At 37.4% G+C, this 17,473-nt stretch overlaps 1 protein-coding gene across 3 annotated transcripts in view; it reads right to left on the bottom strand.

Annotated features, from left to right (window-relative positions):
• Window positions 1-63: 63 nt before the first annotated feature.
• The window catches only part of NBEAL1 (neurobeachin like 1), an 86,681-nt gene continuing 69,271 nt past the window's right edge, over window positions 64-17,473 (bottom strand). The window contains exons 45-55 of one of the 3 annotated variants that reach the window (XM_054069824.1): window positions 16,849-16,946; window positions 16,404-16,520; window positions 15,883-15,972; window positions 14,860-14,969; window positions 14,060-14,232; window positions 13,531-13,625; window positions 12,110-12,226; window positions 11,280-11,441; window positions 10,017-10,165; window positions 9,192-9,327; window positions 64-6,667 (exon numbers count right to left, since the gene is read on the bottom strand). In XM_054069824.1, the coding sequence (XP_053925799.1) occupies window positions 6,566-6,667; window positions 9,192-9,327; window positions 10,017-10,165; window positions 11,280-11,441; window positions 12,110-12,226; window positions 13,531-13,625; window positions 14,060-14,232; window positions 14,860-14,969; window positions 15,883-15,972; window positions 16,404-16,520; window positions 16,849-16,946 (1,349 nt within the window). In that variant the 3' untranslated portion in view covers window positions 64-6,565. Of the gene's footprint in view, window positions 6,668-9,191; window positions 9,328-10,016; window positions 10,166-11,279; window positions 11,442-12,109; window positions 12,267-13,530; window positions 13,626-14,059; window positions 14,233-14,859; window positions 14,970-15,882; window positions 15,973-16,403; window positions 16,521-16,848; window positions 16,947-17,473 lie in introns of those variants that run through there. The other 2 variants (XM_054069825.1, XR_008450366.1) reach the window with 2 other exon arrangements.

Raw genomic sequence — 17,473 nt, 5'->3', positions numbered from 1 at the left:
ACCTGCTAAATGAAGGAATTGCTCATTTAGTGTACTCCCACACTATTAGTTCTGGTTTTGTACTATAAATAAAGAGAGAAGTTACGCATTCAATTACTTTTATTTGCTTCAGATCTGTGTTAAATATATACAATGCTAATTATGTACAAAATTGTGCAGGTTAAAAATTGTCAGGTTACAAACTTGCAAATCCTAGAAAAGTGCAAAATTTTAAAACATTTTCCACCATGCTGTACAGAAAAAAAAATTCCATCATTAGCCAATATACACACTCTTAAAACTTATTGATCAAAACAAAATAAGACATACAGTATTCTCTTAAAGCGCCCAGAGGGGAAAAAGATATTGCACAGAAGACTGACAGCAAGTTCATTACAGTGCCTGAAGGCTCATTTTTTAAAGTAGGCATTTCCAACGCTCGTCAGACCTAACACTTAACTCTTAAAAAAGGCATTTTTTGGCATTTAAAAATCCATTTGTAATCATGTAATTGCACAATCTGTAGGAATTATCAGAAGATATGGTAATTGTAAGGCCTTTGTTTCCACACCCTCATTAGCTTTACTAAAAATTCATCAAGCAAACTGAGTAGCATCACAGCTTCCACCAACCAACTGCCCAAAGGGAGGTAAATCTTACAAGCAGCATTTCTCTAATCTTATATTAAGCTACTCCTGCATAGTGAAGGATTGAATTGGAACACATATTGCAAGTTTTCCTTGAATGTTTTTTTCTCTCATGGCTTTCTTTAAGCAACAGCTCACAGCTACGTGTGACTAAAGCGGTATCGTCAGGTGGAAGAGTAAGTTTATTTTAAAAAGTTACTTCAAGGTAAAAAATATGGCTCCCTTAAGAGGAAAATACTGACTAGATAGGATGCTAAATGAACCAGTGGCCTCTAAGTTCAGTTATATCTATTATATATATGGCTGGACATTTAATATTTCAATCTCAAAGCACCTTAGCAGCTTTAAACCTTAACCTATACTGACAACTGTGCTTCTGGGATAGAAGACATATTATGAAATTGTGTCTTTGCTGAGAGTAATCACAGACCTAAGCTCTGGAAATACTTGCCAAAGTTCACAAGTCTGGTAGGCAAAAGTAAAAAGAATACCCAACTCAAGGAACCATCTCCTGAAGAAAAGAACTGAAATATCCATTTGATCTGAGCCATTTGGGTAAACGGCAACTAAAAGAAAAGACACCAGTTTTCTTCCACATATGCTCAGCAAAGAGGTGAATTAAAACTGAACAAAGGGTACCTTTCATTAAACACAACAGCTCCTCACGTACAGGGTGTTCAAGACAGCAGTAAGATGAACCGCACTCGACTCAAACTGTGCAGGTGTGCTGTGCTGCCACTCGGAGGCAGTTCTGCATTCAGGCATCCAATGACTACAATACTGAAGAAAGGGACAACAGTATTTGCCCTTTTTTCTTTTTAACTGCAGTAGCTTTTCAGAAAATCCTTGCTTCCTTTACAAGTATGTGCTTACAAGGGCAACTAGTAACAATAAGGTGAATTTGACTCCTGGGAATGGAAGTAAAGACATTCCAAACACTTCAGATGAGTCTAACATTGGTATACAATGAACCCACATGTGTATGACTGCACAAAAACTATTACTTTCACCAAAAGAAGACTACTAGCCAGTGCCACGTTTATAGCTGAAACTGAAATAGCTTTTAAACCAAAACTTACGAAAACCCCATTCTAGAAATCACTGAATTACATGCTTGAATTTCAACCCAATTGAATAGTGGGTGCTTTCACCTAACACTATTTATTAGGTCAGGCCTTAGGTCCACATTAGGATATGCATTTTTATGTGCATTTTTTTTAAAGTCTTTGAAAGCTAAAAACTATATTCACAGCACCTCACTTCAGCATCTAATCTGCCCAGCAAGGTGCCTTTAACAGTGTAAGGAAGGAGTACCTTCAGGTGCCAATACAGAGCAAGTATCTATACAGACTCTCAATGTGGCAGCAGAGGGAGGTTGACACCTCCTCTGCTCCCCTCCCTGGCTCTAAAGCCCCCTACCATACCATAATCCATATACAGACACACATTTTCAACTAAATACACATACACAGTAAATGTTTTGTGAAGCATTTGGTTCCTGTATGTATATTTTCTAATTATTTTGTTAATTGAGATAGGGAAAGACTTGCAGAGCAAACAGGGAGGAGTGAGACCTTGTCTAGGGAAGTAAGGTATAGAGCTCCCATCGACTAAGAAAAGAATTAAAAGACCTACTTAATTATTGTGCATTACAAATAAAAACAGATTTGTCATTCCTGCAGGACTACCTTAAAGCAGACTGATTTAAGACCATTACCAGACCCATACAGAATTTTTACAGCACAGAAACTTAGTTCTTTGCACTTCATTTAAAGGACACAGAAATAAAACTTTGAAGAGGATCCTTATAAAGAAGCAAATTGAGTAGACTATTTGAAGCCTGTAAATATTTTGATAAAGCTGTTTTGTGATATTGTTCATGATCTAAGGCATTCTGGGGAGAAAAGCTTGTATACAAGTGTTGCAGATGAGCAAAACAATTGTAATGTGTATTGCTTGTTTTTTGTTTTTTTTTTTTAAATCATAACGGGCTTCCTAAAACCTGATTTCCACAATGTGTATCAACCATCAGGAGAAGTGCAGTTAGTTTAAGATTGTGATTACTTTTTTGTGCTGGTGTTGGTAAAGCAGTGGATGATAGAAGACTTGGTTTTTAGATACCCTATGAGTAGTAGATAACAAGAATACTGAAATAGAATAATTTCATAAGACAGATACTAATTTGAATAGCAAGCATTTCACTTTCTGAATGCTCGTATAGTACAAAACCTGCACAGACTAGATGAGATTCTTCACTGTAGATAAAAAGACAACCAAACATACTATCAAGAACTATAAATAAATTGATGAGAAATTTAACAAACTTTTAGCTTAAATAAAGGAGAGATGTCTTCTAAATATTCTTTGGTATGCAAGTTCAAAACTACTAGCTCAATGTACTGGGAACTCAATGCCACTAAGCACCTGATCTCATTTACATAAAGATATGAAAAGAGAGTCAGTTTTCAGTTTCTTTTAGATATGTATATTTACATTCCTACTTAATTACTCAGCTTAAGAGATAAACATATCTTAAACTCCAATAAATATTCACTAGGGTTGTTCCAAAAATTAAATGTAAGAAGATACCACCAAGATCTTGACAAATGTAGTGTAACAAAATAACCACCACTTAAGCCTTCTTAATTCTGAATACCTAATAAGAATTCTCTCATCTCACAGCTTTATTTTTTATGCTTAAATAAACAGTAGTTCAAAAATAAAGGAGAATCTTATTTCACCAACTCTATGAGAAAAACTAAATGATCCTAAGCTTTTGAGAAGAATCAAGAATTATGAAAGCCAGTTCACTAATTCACAGTGTGTAACAGACAGCAATTCGACCAACCCAAACAGCTGATCACAAAATTTCAAATTTTTTCAAAGAAGTTAAATTTCAAATCTTTTTCAAAGTAGTTAAAAACAAAAGAAACAACATACCAGAAGACCACCTGCATCTTTTATTTAAAGCTGGTTTTAGAAAAAGGCAGACCTTCAAACTTATGGGGATCGTTCCAGAAGGCCTCTCGGAAGAACGCTAAGCAGGTGATGGTGTATACAACTCCTATCCTCAAGATCCAGATGGAAGATCAAAAGGCAATGGATGTCGCCATTCTGCACAGAGCGAGAAGCAGCTCACAGTTCATCCGGCCCCTTCCTCATTCTGCTGCTGCTGCTTGTGCAGAGCAGAAGCCTCAAGTCTGACAGCCCAAGAATTGTCTGCATTCAAACCTTTCCTAGATATTTGTGAAGATCACCTAACGCTTGTGATGCATGGAAATGACAGTACTCAAAGATCAAAGCCCTCCACCACGTACTCTTTCATCCGCCATTACTGCAACTACATTATATTTTACTTAAACTGACACAGTGTACTCAGTATTCTTTAATACTACACTATTAAACACGTGAATTCCACTGTTGTATAAACATACCTAATCCACAGTAGGACATTTTCAAACCCTTATGTGAACCTCTCTTTGCAAGTGACAAACCCCTCCCCATGTTCTCATCTACCACCACAACAGATCTATCTCTTCAATTTTTCTGCTTGATTCTGCTAGCCCAAAACATCGTAATTCCCTGACCCTTATCCTGAAAGTAAACACTTACCTTCGTGTATTCATTTAAATAGAACACGTGCATACTTGTAAAAAACATCAACTCAATGCCCCAAGTGAGTTTTTCTCAACTTCCCGTAACACAGAAAAATCTTACATTCTGAGCTGAAATTCTTCTACACTACTCTTGAAAGAGTTCCCCCAAAATCCCTTCTTCATGAAATCATAACGGACAAACATACTTCATATTCTCATATACACACCTCGTACTTCCAGAGTATCCTCAGTATTCTTACTGGATAGGTAAATGACAAAAAATGGTATTTTTCACTTTTCCATAGCTTATTTGAAAACGTGGGATTTTTTCCATACATAGAGTCTGAAAAAGCTCACACTGCTCTACTTGTGGAAATTTAATGCTATCTTGGCAAATGACTCAAGGAAATAATTCTTATTTTCCCTAACTTCCCAGATGATCTTGTCTGTCACAGTGATTAGTTAGAATATTGCAACTATGCATAGACCCACTTGTTCACTAGTCTGATTTATTATATTGTTTATAAAAGTTAAGAAAAAACAACGCGCTTTTGTTTTAACACAGCACAGTAATCAGTCATTAAGATGGAATTTCCCCCTCCCCCACCCCAGTAAGGAAATCGAGGAGGAAAAAGCAGTTTTAATGAGATTAATGGTACTTGTAAAGATTATCCTTTGCGGGACACAGGAGGTATTACTACTCTACAAAGTTAATAAATATTGTGCTAAAAGTTAATGAAATGAGATTCTACATTATAGAGTTCCTCAGGTAGTTCAACAGCTCCCCAGCCACAGGGGATATATGATAATATTTATAGGAGATACAATGCACATTCATATTCTTAAATAAATAATAATAAGAAGAAAAGCAATGGTTGAGGGAAGAAAGGGGTAGCCAAAAGGGAACATACTAGTTAACAATCACTTATAGCTCTGCCTGACATCTATACTCCCCTTACCCCATGACATTTTCTCATTTTAATAGACATACATACATGTATATACATAGATATATACACAAACACACACACATATATACACATGCACACATACCTTTGCACACTTATCCAAAACCTCATATTTTTCCCCTCAGCACCAGGCTTTTCTAATAGTATGGGGTTTATCATTTAAATCAATAACATCAATTACATAAATGTCAGAACGAGAGGAAAATACACACCCTTTTATCATCCCATAACACTAAAACAACCAAAAAAAAATCAGTAAGGGCTTTTCTAAATTACAGCATACAATCCAAACTATTTTGTTGGATATAGTGCACTTAAGGATCTGGTATTTTCTTTTTCCAGGTCTTAAACATATCTTGAAAATGGACACATTATCTGCTTCCCTGCTTGTTTTTACAGGAAAAAATATATGGCTAACAACAGCTTAGGTGAACACCAAGCCAAGAATCAAACAGATGCTATTAAATCAAACTGTGCTGCAATGTTGTTTAAATGATTTCACAGTGGAAATTTATCTGTTTCTAGGATTTGCCTTAATGATGAAGCAGATTGATCTTCAACCGATATAAATACCAATTCTTCCTCTGTGTTCAAGATACATAATATATTATGGGATTTTTTTTGTGTGTGCCTTAACCTACTTAGCAATATAAATAATTTTCAGCAGCAAGTATATCCTACCTCCTTCAGCTCTTTCAACACCTTCAACTCCTTTGAAGTTATTCATGTCTGCACTTTAAACAAGTTCTGATAATCAAGTAGTACAACACAGATGTTCCTTGCAGAACAGCCTAAAACTGGAACTACATAAAAGAAGATAGCAATAGCCATTTACAGGAACAAATTGCAATAAATTGTTCACTGGGCTAAAAAACATATTGAGAAAGTCATAACGATCAGTTATCCCAATTTTGAATCAAACCGCTTCAACTGCTGGAATTCTAATTTACTGCTGCGGAATTACAATGCTGTCAAATCAAAACCAAATATCTTCTTTGTGATCAAGGAGCATCTGGCCCTATTAAGCTTTAAATCAAATATACTACTTATCTTAAGTCTCAATGAGCAAGTTTGGGTTTGGAGGTTTGGGTTGCTGTGTTTGCTTGGGTTTTTTTAGCTTTGTGGCTTTTTATGCCACACAGTTTTAGCAGCTATTTAGAGAAGGATTCTGCTGGGACCAAGTCAACGGTTCACAAAAAATATGCAAGCAAGCTAACTAACTTGCATGAATACATATGCTTATTACTATACCTCTACCAAAGGTTCATCTTCAACAGACTTAAGGATCAAGCCCCTGAAAGTTGAGATATACATTTAAAGTGACCAAAAGATTGAACATGTTTCTGGAATCCATGAGAGAAGACAGAAGCAGCAATCACTTGGAATCTTGAGTGTTATATTCAGTCTCTCCTGATGAAATCTGGCTGAGCCGTTTGCTTGATCCCCACAGCTTTCGGGAAAGCTGACCTGAGCGCATCTGTGTAAAAGTAATGTAGAGAAACAAAAGGAGGGGGAAGGGATAAGGTGGATAAATTAAAAAGGAATTCAGACACTGATTCTGGTGAAATGCAGACATTACAATGTACCGCATAAACAAAATTACACCAACAAAAATTGTTTGAAAACAAACCAAGAGTTACACTTGGGGATGATTCTTGGGACTGACAAAAAAACAACAGACAAAACACTAATCAGAGTCTTCTCCAATTTCAAACAGTTAAAAGGACATTACCAAGTATGCATTACTCAATACTCAACCTACTTCAAATGGCTTAGAAACAGCGTTTAGATTGCTATTTTGATAGGAAGGAAAAGAGGTGAATGTCAAGCAAAAAAACAATGAAATTAGAAGAAAGAACATTTTATTTTAGAGATTTAAAACAGAAATTGTTAGAAGTAAAAAAGAAAAGGTAGTCAAATCGCAGGGCAGTGATGGCAGAATGAAAGAAAGAGAGAGGTTGTCTCCTGGTATCAAATTTACACAATCTTCCAAAGATTCTGAGTGACGTGCTCAGAGTAGAATTTAAATCAGAAATAATTCTGTTGAATATTCCATAAGTGAAGACAAGTAACAAGCAACCAGAGGCCATAGTAAATCCAGCATCTGGTAGGTCCGCAATCTGACAACAATTTGTAAGAAACTGTTTTAATTTACCCTAAGTACAAGGCTTATAACTGGCCAGCAGTGATCATGTGGCAGCTGATTAGTTTAAGAAATCCCTTGCAGTTTAATAAACAAGACATATGCCTTAACAGCACAGTTGGAGAGCAGTTCCCAGCAGTTAGTGCTAAGAATCAAGCGTGCTTAAGACCTGGATCATCACAGCAGCAGTGTTCTAGAAAAGGCACAGTGCTGACAGGGATTAAGACTAAGAGATGACAAGCTGACAAGACCCCCAGACTTCCGCAACATCCCAAGCAGCTAAGTAATTGTTAAAAAGACAGAACATGTATTATATTTCACTTTGTACTGGATACTGTCAATACAGAAACAGTAAGGGTCAATCTTAATACCCAAGCAGCATTTCACTTTGTAGACCAGAAGGTTGGTCTCTCCCTTTATCCTAAGGATCAGTATCGCCACCAAAAGCCAGAACTACAACACTGTATAAGGATAAAACTCTAGTACTTAATATATTCCTTTCAAACTACACAAATCCATCAATAAATAAATATCCCACATACACACACTTTTCAAATAGATTGATTGATGCCTAGAAAAAATAGAAAACTAGAAAATCTGGGACTATGTTGTTCATCTGAACTATAAACAGAAATGCCTGGAAAAAAGTAATTGGAAAACCTCTACATTCATAAAAGGAATCCAGTCTTTGAAACAACACTTCCTCCACAGCTAGAAAAATAGATATGATTAAGAACTGGGGAAAAAAGCAAATAAAAAACTTTTGGTTTAATGAAATACAGAAGTTTCATCCTACATAAGACCTTTTCTGTGGAACAGGAAGCTTAGAAGTGACACTAACTTTAAAACTGCTGTTACAAACATATGTTTAACCACATCACAAGCAGCTCTTTGTCAGTTCTACAGGAGAAAAAAAAGCTGTCTGACTGGAAGTCAGTGGAAATCTCCCCTCCCCATGCTCTGCAAGCAATATCAGACTACCATTGCATGAAGTGTGTTTCAAATATTAAACTACGTATCTCCTGGCTAAAATATTTTAAAATACTGGCAAACAAAGTCGCTCTGTTTTCACAATTAAAATATAGAATTAAATTAAGACAGTTTTCTGGCATGTACTAAAGGTCATGCAAAAGTGATAATCACATTTTCAAATAAATACACTGCAGCACAATGGAGATTGGTTTATAAAGAGAAGCAGATTTAAGCTACCTAAAGTACTTTGAAAGTCATGACAAGAAGTACTTAAAGCGAAAAATGTTTTCCACAAGAAAAATTTGGCATAGCTAGTTGATGGATGGATGCTCTGTATTTGATATTGCATATGCAGCACCAACAAATTTATATTCACCATGTGGAGCACAGAGCATAAAGGGAACCAACACAAGAGATTCTTTGTGCACTGCAATTAGAGACTTTAAACAGAAAGAAGTAATAATTCCACCCCCCCATGTCAGTCAATGCATATTAAAAGATATCTGAGAGAAACCATAAAAAATAAAGTATGTAGCTTGCTCTCTTTCGTTTCCAATTTTCTTCTGGGAAGTTATTTCATCAAGAGGCGGCTGACAACACTACCGTGTTGAGAAAAGGTTAGCTACTATGACTTTGCTTATTCAGATGAGAGTGAAAGTCTGGAAGTTAGTCCAACTGAGCTTTCCATCTGTGATCCCTATATACCTTTGATTCTTAATGAGAAATTTCAGTAGAGCAGTCTCAGAAGTTATTTCTTTCCCACTGAAAACTGAAACTTGCTCTTAAGTTTACCCTGCCACAGAGGAGACCTCTTGCTCAACTGGAAAGCAGAAATAAGTGAACTTCCCACTGTTCGGTAGAAAAAGTTCTTGATGGTGGGTTTTACCTCTGCTGGCTTGCCAACACCAACGATGATCAACTTGCCATCCTCCAAGCCAACAAGGATGTGGCTATACTCTTTGGTGACAGAAATGCAATGAATCGGCAGTCGCATGGCTAAGGGGGAGATGCTCAGACTTAGGCTGAAATGAAAAACCACAAAGAAATCACATTGTGTGTTTGTTTGCGCATATTGCAAAAAAAATAAATAAATCACACTGCATCTGAAACTGCTGTCCACAGGATGCACTACAGAACAATTTCTCAAGGATCCAACTTGCAATTTCCGTTATTATAAACTCCTAAGAAACAATCTAATCATAACCCAGAATAGAGCTCCAATAACAAGAAAAGGCATGGGTGGGCAAGTCAGTAAATTAAGATGTTTTCACTGAAGAACAGTAACATTAGTCCCACAACTGCCTAAGTGACAAGAATCACTCCCATTCTGAGGAGCAATGGAGCCCTACAGAGCATGGCAGTAAGTGTAGTTTAAAACTCAGTGCAGAACTTGATCCTGCATTGGCCAAGTTGCCAATGACCAATCAGACATGGTCACAATCACAACTTGCAGATGTTAAACACAGCTCTTGCAAAACTGTCAGTTCTAGGTGTATAACTGGGATAAATACCTAGGAACAAAGAGGGCTGGTACAACTTCTATTTTTCTTTTCTTCCTATCTTAGTTCCCTCCCAAAAGTGTTTCAGGAATACAGAAAAAAGCAATGGCTACCACGCTCAAGCACCAGGCAAAGCCCATGTTACACAGCCATTTCTCAATAAGCCTTTTTATCTGTATCTCAATAATCAACTAGTGATGATGGTATGTTACCTGTAGAGATCCCGTATGGAAAGAAATCCCTGTAAGCTGCCCATCACGATAAACTCGCCAGTCACACACATATCTGACACTTCCTCCTTCAGAGTCTCAGAACCCAGGTATTTTCCATTGACGGAATAGAGATGCAATGCATTCTTATCCTGAAGAGATCAAAAATAAATCTGTCACAAAGGGCTGACTGGATTAAGAATGTATAATTTGTATCGTTAGCTCACTAGCAGGGCAAGTTAGCTCACTAGCTAACTTGGGCAATAACCCATGGATAATACTGCTGACAACTGTCTCCTTGTTGAATGACAGAAGAGTACCAAGCCTACGTGCAATCTGTATGTATATGAGGTCCTGTATAGAAATTTCTTGTTGAAGCTATTCCTTGTTGCCTCTTAATGTAATATGGCATGGTCTTACCTACCCATCTAATCAATTCCAGATTTTCTGGAAACATCCATGGATTTACTATTCAGGTCCCTGGTTTATAACAGCTTTTGTCAAGGAAAAAGAAGGAGAGCATTCTTCAGCCTTGCTAGACTCTCCCTCCCCACCACTCCAAACTGAAAAGCAGAAGGAAATGGGTATATTTCCACAGAACTAGATTTAAAAGCCTTTTCTGGACAAGGCAATAAATTCTCAATGGATTAAAGACACAGCTAACACAGTCATCTTAAGTTCTTCCAGCCTGATAATTGCCCTGGTCTCTTCTTTCCCCACCTTCCCAATGCAGGTAGCATGCCCACATCTGATAAATTTGTCTTTGCAGAAATTCCCCATGCTTGTAACTGCTCTACCCTTATTAAAGTAACTGCACAGCTACTCAATAGACAGAATAAGGAGCACTGCGAACCTTGTAGCTGTCTCTCCAATACAAAAGTAAGAAACATCAGTGTAGTCACTGGGCATCTTGCACCCAGAACTTACTGCGCTCCCCTCATAAGCCTATTTCTGTGCACAGCAGAACTTGTTTCCCCTAGTTCTCCTTTTCAAAGCAGCTCTCCTAGGAAGAGCCATTAATGCACAACTGGGCATCTTCCTTGCAGGATTTCAGAGATTTTCATGAAACTTGCAGAGCACAGTATGTCTTTGATTTATCTTTTAAACAAATTTCACTCAAATTGGCTAGCAAAATAAAAGAAATAAGGAAAGAGACACAGTATACTCAAAAAGCCTCATCACTTTAGGAAATAAGGATAAAGTTAGGTACATTTATGATTGAAGTCTTCAGTGAAAGAAACAGAGGTACTCCATGAACACACGTACCTTAAGAGTAGTCTTCCCTTCTATGCTGGTGTGAACAACTATATGGCCTTCCCAGGACACAGCCAGATTGGGAACAGTCAGCAGGAGAGAACTCTCAGAAGGTGGTCGCAAAGTCCTCACGTACTGACCTTTCCGAATAGTGCGGACAATAACAGTCCCATCCTGCAGCGACCAAGTTTAGGTGAGTCGTTACTCAGGAGGTAAGTTAGTGCAACACACAGAAAGAGTATTCAAATACAGAGGGAATATTTTGAAAGCACTCAAGTCCTTAACTGGAGGTCAAGACTCCTCAACATTAGGAACTCTATGCAAAGAATCCTTCCCCTCAAGGCCATGTACTTCAGACATATGAAAAAACAAATTCAAACAAGGCAAGACAGCAAGGATAGGCAAAAAAATCACTCATTTCATGTCACATAAGTGGACATTATGTACAGCACAGAGTTAAAGTTCAGCAGCCTGCCAGTGCAGTACAGTAAGGCAGAGCATGAGTAAACTGCACAGAGCTTTCAAGGTTAAGGAAACGGTGAAGAAACTGTCACAGAACTGTTTCTGTGAGAAACTTAACATCTCCAAAATTCACACACGTTACAGCTCATCTGTGCAGAATTACACAACATGGTAGCTGAGGCCTATGCTATGTAGAGCAGTTTGAGACAGCCTGATGTAAGCAGACAGCAAAGGAGATGGCACATATGTTCTTGATCCGCCAGACTGAAGAAAAAATATCATTAGTCAGGTTTTTTGTATTATTCTTAATTGAATTCAAATGTGCACTGTGGTTTGAGTAGAGCAGAGACAAAGAAGGGAAAAAGGATGCGGATGCTTACCCTGGATCCCGACACTGCCATATCCAGTTCAGTGCTGATGCCAACACTCGAAACTTCATCAGTATGCCCATAAAGGATCTGTAATGGCTTAGGTGACAGGCCTACAGGTACTCCTCCCTGAGAGTAACAAAAAGTGCAATGACATATTCTCTTGCAGCTGAGGGACAAACAAAAAATAAATTTCTGGTTTCTTCAGTATCAGTTGTGTGAGATTTTTACTTGACGTGGGCCAAACTCAAAGGCATGACTCACCCATTCCAATTCAAACTTACTGCCTTTTATACCAGCAGCCCTATCTACTGAAATCACAAGAATGAATAAATGTACAGTTGCTATATGGATGTGAAAGACAGAGTTACTTTGCTGACTTGTTTCTATCCCTGCAGGTGTGCAATAACCCCAATGAGAAGTCCTAACAGGAGCTGTTTGCCTACCCATCCACCCATTTTTTCTTCACTTGTGTATCTGGGCTTGTTCAGTTCTTGCACTTCACTGGAATTAAGCACTATCTTCACAGCAAAGCTTGAAGAAGCTGAAAGCTATTTTGCTTAAAAATACAGCAACTCTGTTTCATTTTCTAAAAGAAAAAATCCTCTGTAACTACCAGTATATGCAAAGGAAATCTTGCAATAATGCTTATTTAAAACAGTAATTTTCCAGGATGTCAAAACTATTTATTGCAGGGTGCCAAAACTAATTAGTACTTCTGTTCTAGTGAGTTTACTGTCTGCATATGCAAACCTATTCTCAAACCTGATGTAAGGCAAGACCTGGGCTTAAAGAAAAGGTACAGCAAATAGTTCTGCAGAGGACTCTCTATTCTCATTTCTGCGACAGAGAATTTGACTCTATGTTCTCATTTCTTTGATAGAAATCTGAAAGCAAGTACACACATGTATCACACAACCACTTGGATTGTGCGAAAGCACAAGACCAATATAAAGAATTCTAATACACCAGTGTAAATCCAGGTAACAGACTAGTGTTGTCTTTGCTAGCTCCTAATGAAGTCGTCAGAGGAAATAAAGCTAAAATGCACAGTGAACAGCAGCCTAAAAATGTAAAAGTTCTCACTACAAACGTTGTTCTAACCAATTCTGGTAGTCTCAAGCAGTGCCTCTCTTCCATTCTTCCATCCGTGCAATAGGGGTTAATATTTGCCTACCCCAAAAATAATCTATGACATCTTTAAAAGTGCCTCTAAAATACGGTACTTCCTCTATGGAGTAACTATTGTGTGTAGCGAATATTTCAAACACGGAAGACAACAGGAGTAATAAAACTACTAAGCTGATTGATTTTATTGGACCACCTTTCCTGCAAACCTGAAAGAAAGAAAATCAATAAACCAGGACAGCAAAACAGAGAAGGATAAAGAAACATTCAGAGACCGCTTCTCAGAATATGCCTAAATAACCCACCTGCTGAATTATTTGCCATATCATACAGGTAGTATCTCTGGAGCCTGAAATTAAATGAATTCCACAGTAGTCTATTGCCAAGCAAGTCACGATATCTAGATAAAGGAAAGAAACCAGGGAGTTATCACATAGATATTTAAGAATAATTTCCCATAGAGTGACAATATGCATGCACTATGTGAGCAATGTACTCTCATTTGCTCCACTGCGATAAGGACTGATAAGATTGTATTAAACAATGAAGTCATTCTACAGCCTGCTGGACCAACCTGACTTAATCAGCTTTGCCACCTAAAAACAGCGGTTAAGCCTTATTTTGAAATTACATTAAACCATCACTACAATGTCGAAAACTTCATACTCACGTACATATGTATAAACATGGCTCAAGTATTCTTCTGTTCTTATGCTATCGTTCCTTAACAACTGCTAGGCTTGTCCGCCCAAGTGCACTGGCTATAATTCTTTCCCGAACAGCCAAACATCAAGGTACAATACATAAACCTTTTTATTTCACAAAGTTACTAACCCATGTGCCTGATGTGCTGTCCAATCAGCTTGCCTTTTGTAAGGGATGTCACTCTGATGCTATTGTCCCAGTGTCCTCCACTAAAGAGCAGTTTTGCATCATGGGATACTGCAAACAACTTAGAGGTGATCTCCAGCCCTGGTGCAAAAGGACCGCTCATGTTGCGTTGTGTTCTGTAAGCAAATAATAAGCAATTACGAGTAACCTTAGATAAAATAGATGTATTTTGCACTTCCTATATCCTTAAAAATTAATAACACATTCAATTTACAGAAGAAGCTATTTCTAAAGTAAAAAACAGGTGAAATTCTGGCCCCTGGCATCCATAGTAAAATTCTCACTGCCATCAGCAATTCGAAGCAAGATTCCACCTTAGATATTTTCAGTCTTATATGCAATTTGATTCTGTATGGATAACTCCTGTCCCTACTAAGTAATGTAACATTCAAGAAAAAAAAAAGAAGTTTCTAAAAACAACAGACACAAACCCACCATTACACCTGTGCTATAGTGTAATAACATATGAAGACTGCCCATCTCAGATTCCAATATGAGATTTTACGATCAATAATTAGAAAAGAAGTTAGATGTAGCTCTAAGAACGAAGAACTTTGAAATGCCACTTACATAACTCCTTATTAGAACAGTATACAGACCAGAGGTAATATTATTGAATACTATAAGATTAATTCTTCGGTGAAAACAGCCAATGAAATCAGTCCAATCTACTGACTGTTGAACAATTACTGTATTTTATTACTATCAATGAATTCATCTGCACTTCTCTGTAATTTGCTTACTTGGGATTTGTCACTGTGGTATCTTTGATGAAAGTAAAATAGTTGGAGATATTTTTATCATAAGGCAGCCAACCATGAGTTCCAATAACGCAGTTCAGACTTGCTGTTACCTAAAAGAGTTTGACAGAAAAATCCGTGAAGTCCAGAGGTGTATTTTCCGCTTGCCTTTGATGGTATGGGACCTTGCATAAAATCCAGCACAGGCTTCATGAGAATTTACCACAAAACACCCCCTCTCCAAACACCCCACTACCCAGAAATGAGGAAAAAGGGCCCGCTCAGGTAAGTTAAGCCTCATGCAGTGCATATTACCACGTTAGGATGATTTATTGGTTACAGAAGTTGAAGGGGGTGGGGTGCATGACACAAAAAAAGCCAACCAACCCCTCTCAAACATTTCATTACAATCCAATCATTTAGTTTAAGCAACTTCTTTTCTTTGAAATGGCAAACAATAGTTAACATATTAGCACAGGAAGTTTTTTAAGAAAATTGTACTACAGTTGTGTTTCAGAGAAAGAAAGGAATCTAAATATTCAAGGTTATTTTCATCAGATACTTAGAAAGCACAAACTAAGAAGTTTAGACATGTTCGAATTCCAAATAACATATGCATATACCAGACTAAAATAGGACAGTAAGTCTGACTTACAAAATAGGAACACTGGTAAAGAATAATAAACATAATGATACTATTAATAACTTAGTCTTTGATCAGCCAAAGCTGGGCTGCATTGCATTAGGAAATTGATTGCTACCACAGAAGTAGATGAAGTGGGCAACCTACCATACACCTTACTACAACTCCTCCTCATGCCTCACCAGCTTTTAAACACCGTTAAACAAATCAGCCTAGCTTCTCTTCAAGAGACAAACATTTAACTTAAGCTGACTTAAATGACAGGTTAAAGGAACACATTTGAACAGGAACAGTTAAGAAGTGTTTCTTTACAAGCTGTAAGAAAAAAATACACCTACTTGACTGTCTGCAGTCTAAGAATAGTATTGAATCATGCAACTCACCAAGATTTCCGGACTTCCCTGAGAAATAAAGGAACGTGACTGATTCCTGGGGACAACAGCTTTGACAATGGGCACACCATCACTGATTCCCTGAAAGAAAGGACATGGTTTTGGTCTGCTTATATCCAAGACCTTGAGGACAAATCTAGAACCTGTACAGAGTAAAACCCTAACCCTCCGGAATCAAATGTCAGACTAGTACAGTACTCTAAGGCACTGGCACACACATTTTCAGTTCATGCAGGTATGCTTTGTCAGAAACAGCAGAAACAGAACCTTATCTTGTCCTGAACAAGTGAGTTTAGCTATCAAGTTAAGCGAGTCCTCTGATATCACCACTGATGTTCTTCGCTTTCTTGGTGTGGTGCCTAACTTAAACTAAGATCCAGGCAAGCAGCCGGCAGATAGAAATTGATGGGATTCAAACTCTATGAAGTTGACTGAAGAGACAGTGTTCATTTTACACACACAGCATTTTAAACTATTTTCTTTGAATAGGAAGCAAGTTTATTTTCATCTACCTCTATGAAGAATGACTTCAGTTCAGTGAGGTGTTGGAAGAGATTCAGAGTAGAGGTATCGCTTTTAGTTAGTCTTTGCACTACCTCTTCTGCTGAAAGCCTTTGCGGATGGGGCTCCTAGGAAACAATATTTGAAGAAATATCAAATTGGACAAACATATCAATTTGTTCCAAGTCACATAAGACACTCAATCTTATTGGTAATCAATGAGAAAACAGACTCTTAAACGTCTAATTACTTCAAGTAAATTAATTTCTTTTCAAAATGGTATGTAAATATCTGTCAGTGTGACCTTTACAAATCGTACTGTGGCAAAGACTTAACATGCCTAAAATTACAAAGCATTACGTTACACACCACTACTTTTCATTTTTTCAGAAGTCCTTTTGTAATCAGTTGGATTTACTGACAAAGGTCTGATTGAGAGGGAACAAAGAGCATTACCTTTAACAGTTGACAGGGAGTTTGTCCAAAATTATTTATCATCCCTTCTAATGCTTTCCTTTCTTTCTCATCTGTTAAAGCATCCAAATCCACAGCCCCTGGACCACAACCAGAATGACGAAGGGCAGAAAAAGGAAAAAACATAATCCAAACAATTTATTGAGAACCTAATATGATCAACAAATGTGGCGAAACTGAAATGAATTGCAGCATTATCACCCTTTGCCCCAGGAAAGCCTCCAAACAATGCCTCCATATAAACTATGATCTGAGAACCCCACCTGGCACATGGAATTTTAGATGTATCTGTAAATAAACGAATTTACAGGCTTTTGTCTTATCAAATTAATTTCATACACTTCATGCACGCAGTAAATTGCACACAAAAGCCACCCAAAAATGGCCTTTGGAATTAACAAAGTAACATTTGTCTCCAATATTTGTTGGTTTTAAGCAACTTGCCTTGACTTCTAAACCACAAGAAACCTCCTCCCACAAATGCTTTTAAGCAAACAAGTGAGAAACTAACAAAAACCTCCAAACACTTTTAGAAACAAAACACAAGCAACTGGAACAGCTCCACTTGAAAAAACTTAATTAACATTTCCAGTTCACAATATCTGAA

The sequence above is a fragment of the Cuculus canorus genome, chromosome 6, assembly GCF_017976375.1.
Source record: "Cuculus canorus isolate bCucCan1 chromosome 6, bCucCan1.pri, whole genome shotgun sequence".
In the NCBI taxonomy this organism is placed as follows: domain Eukaryota; kingdom Metazoa; phylum Chordata; class Aves; order Cuculiformes; family Cuculidae; genus Cuculus; species Cuculus canorus.
This window is presented reverse-complemented; position numbering and strand designations above follow the sequence as displayed.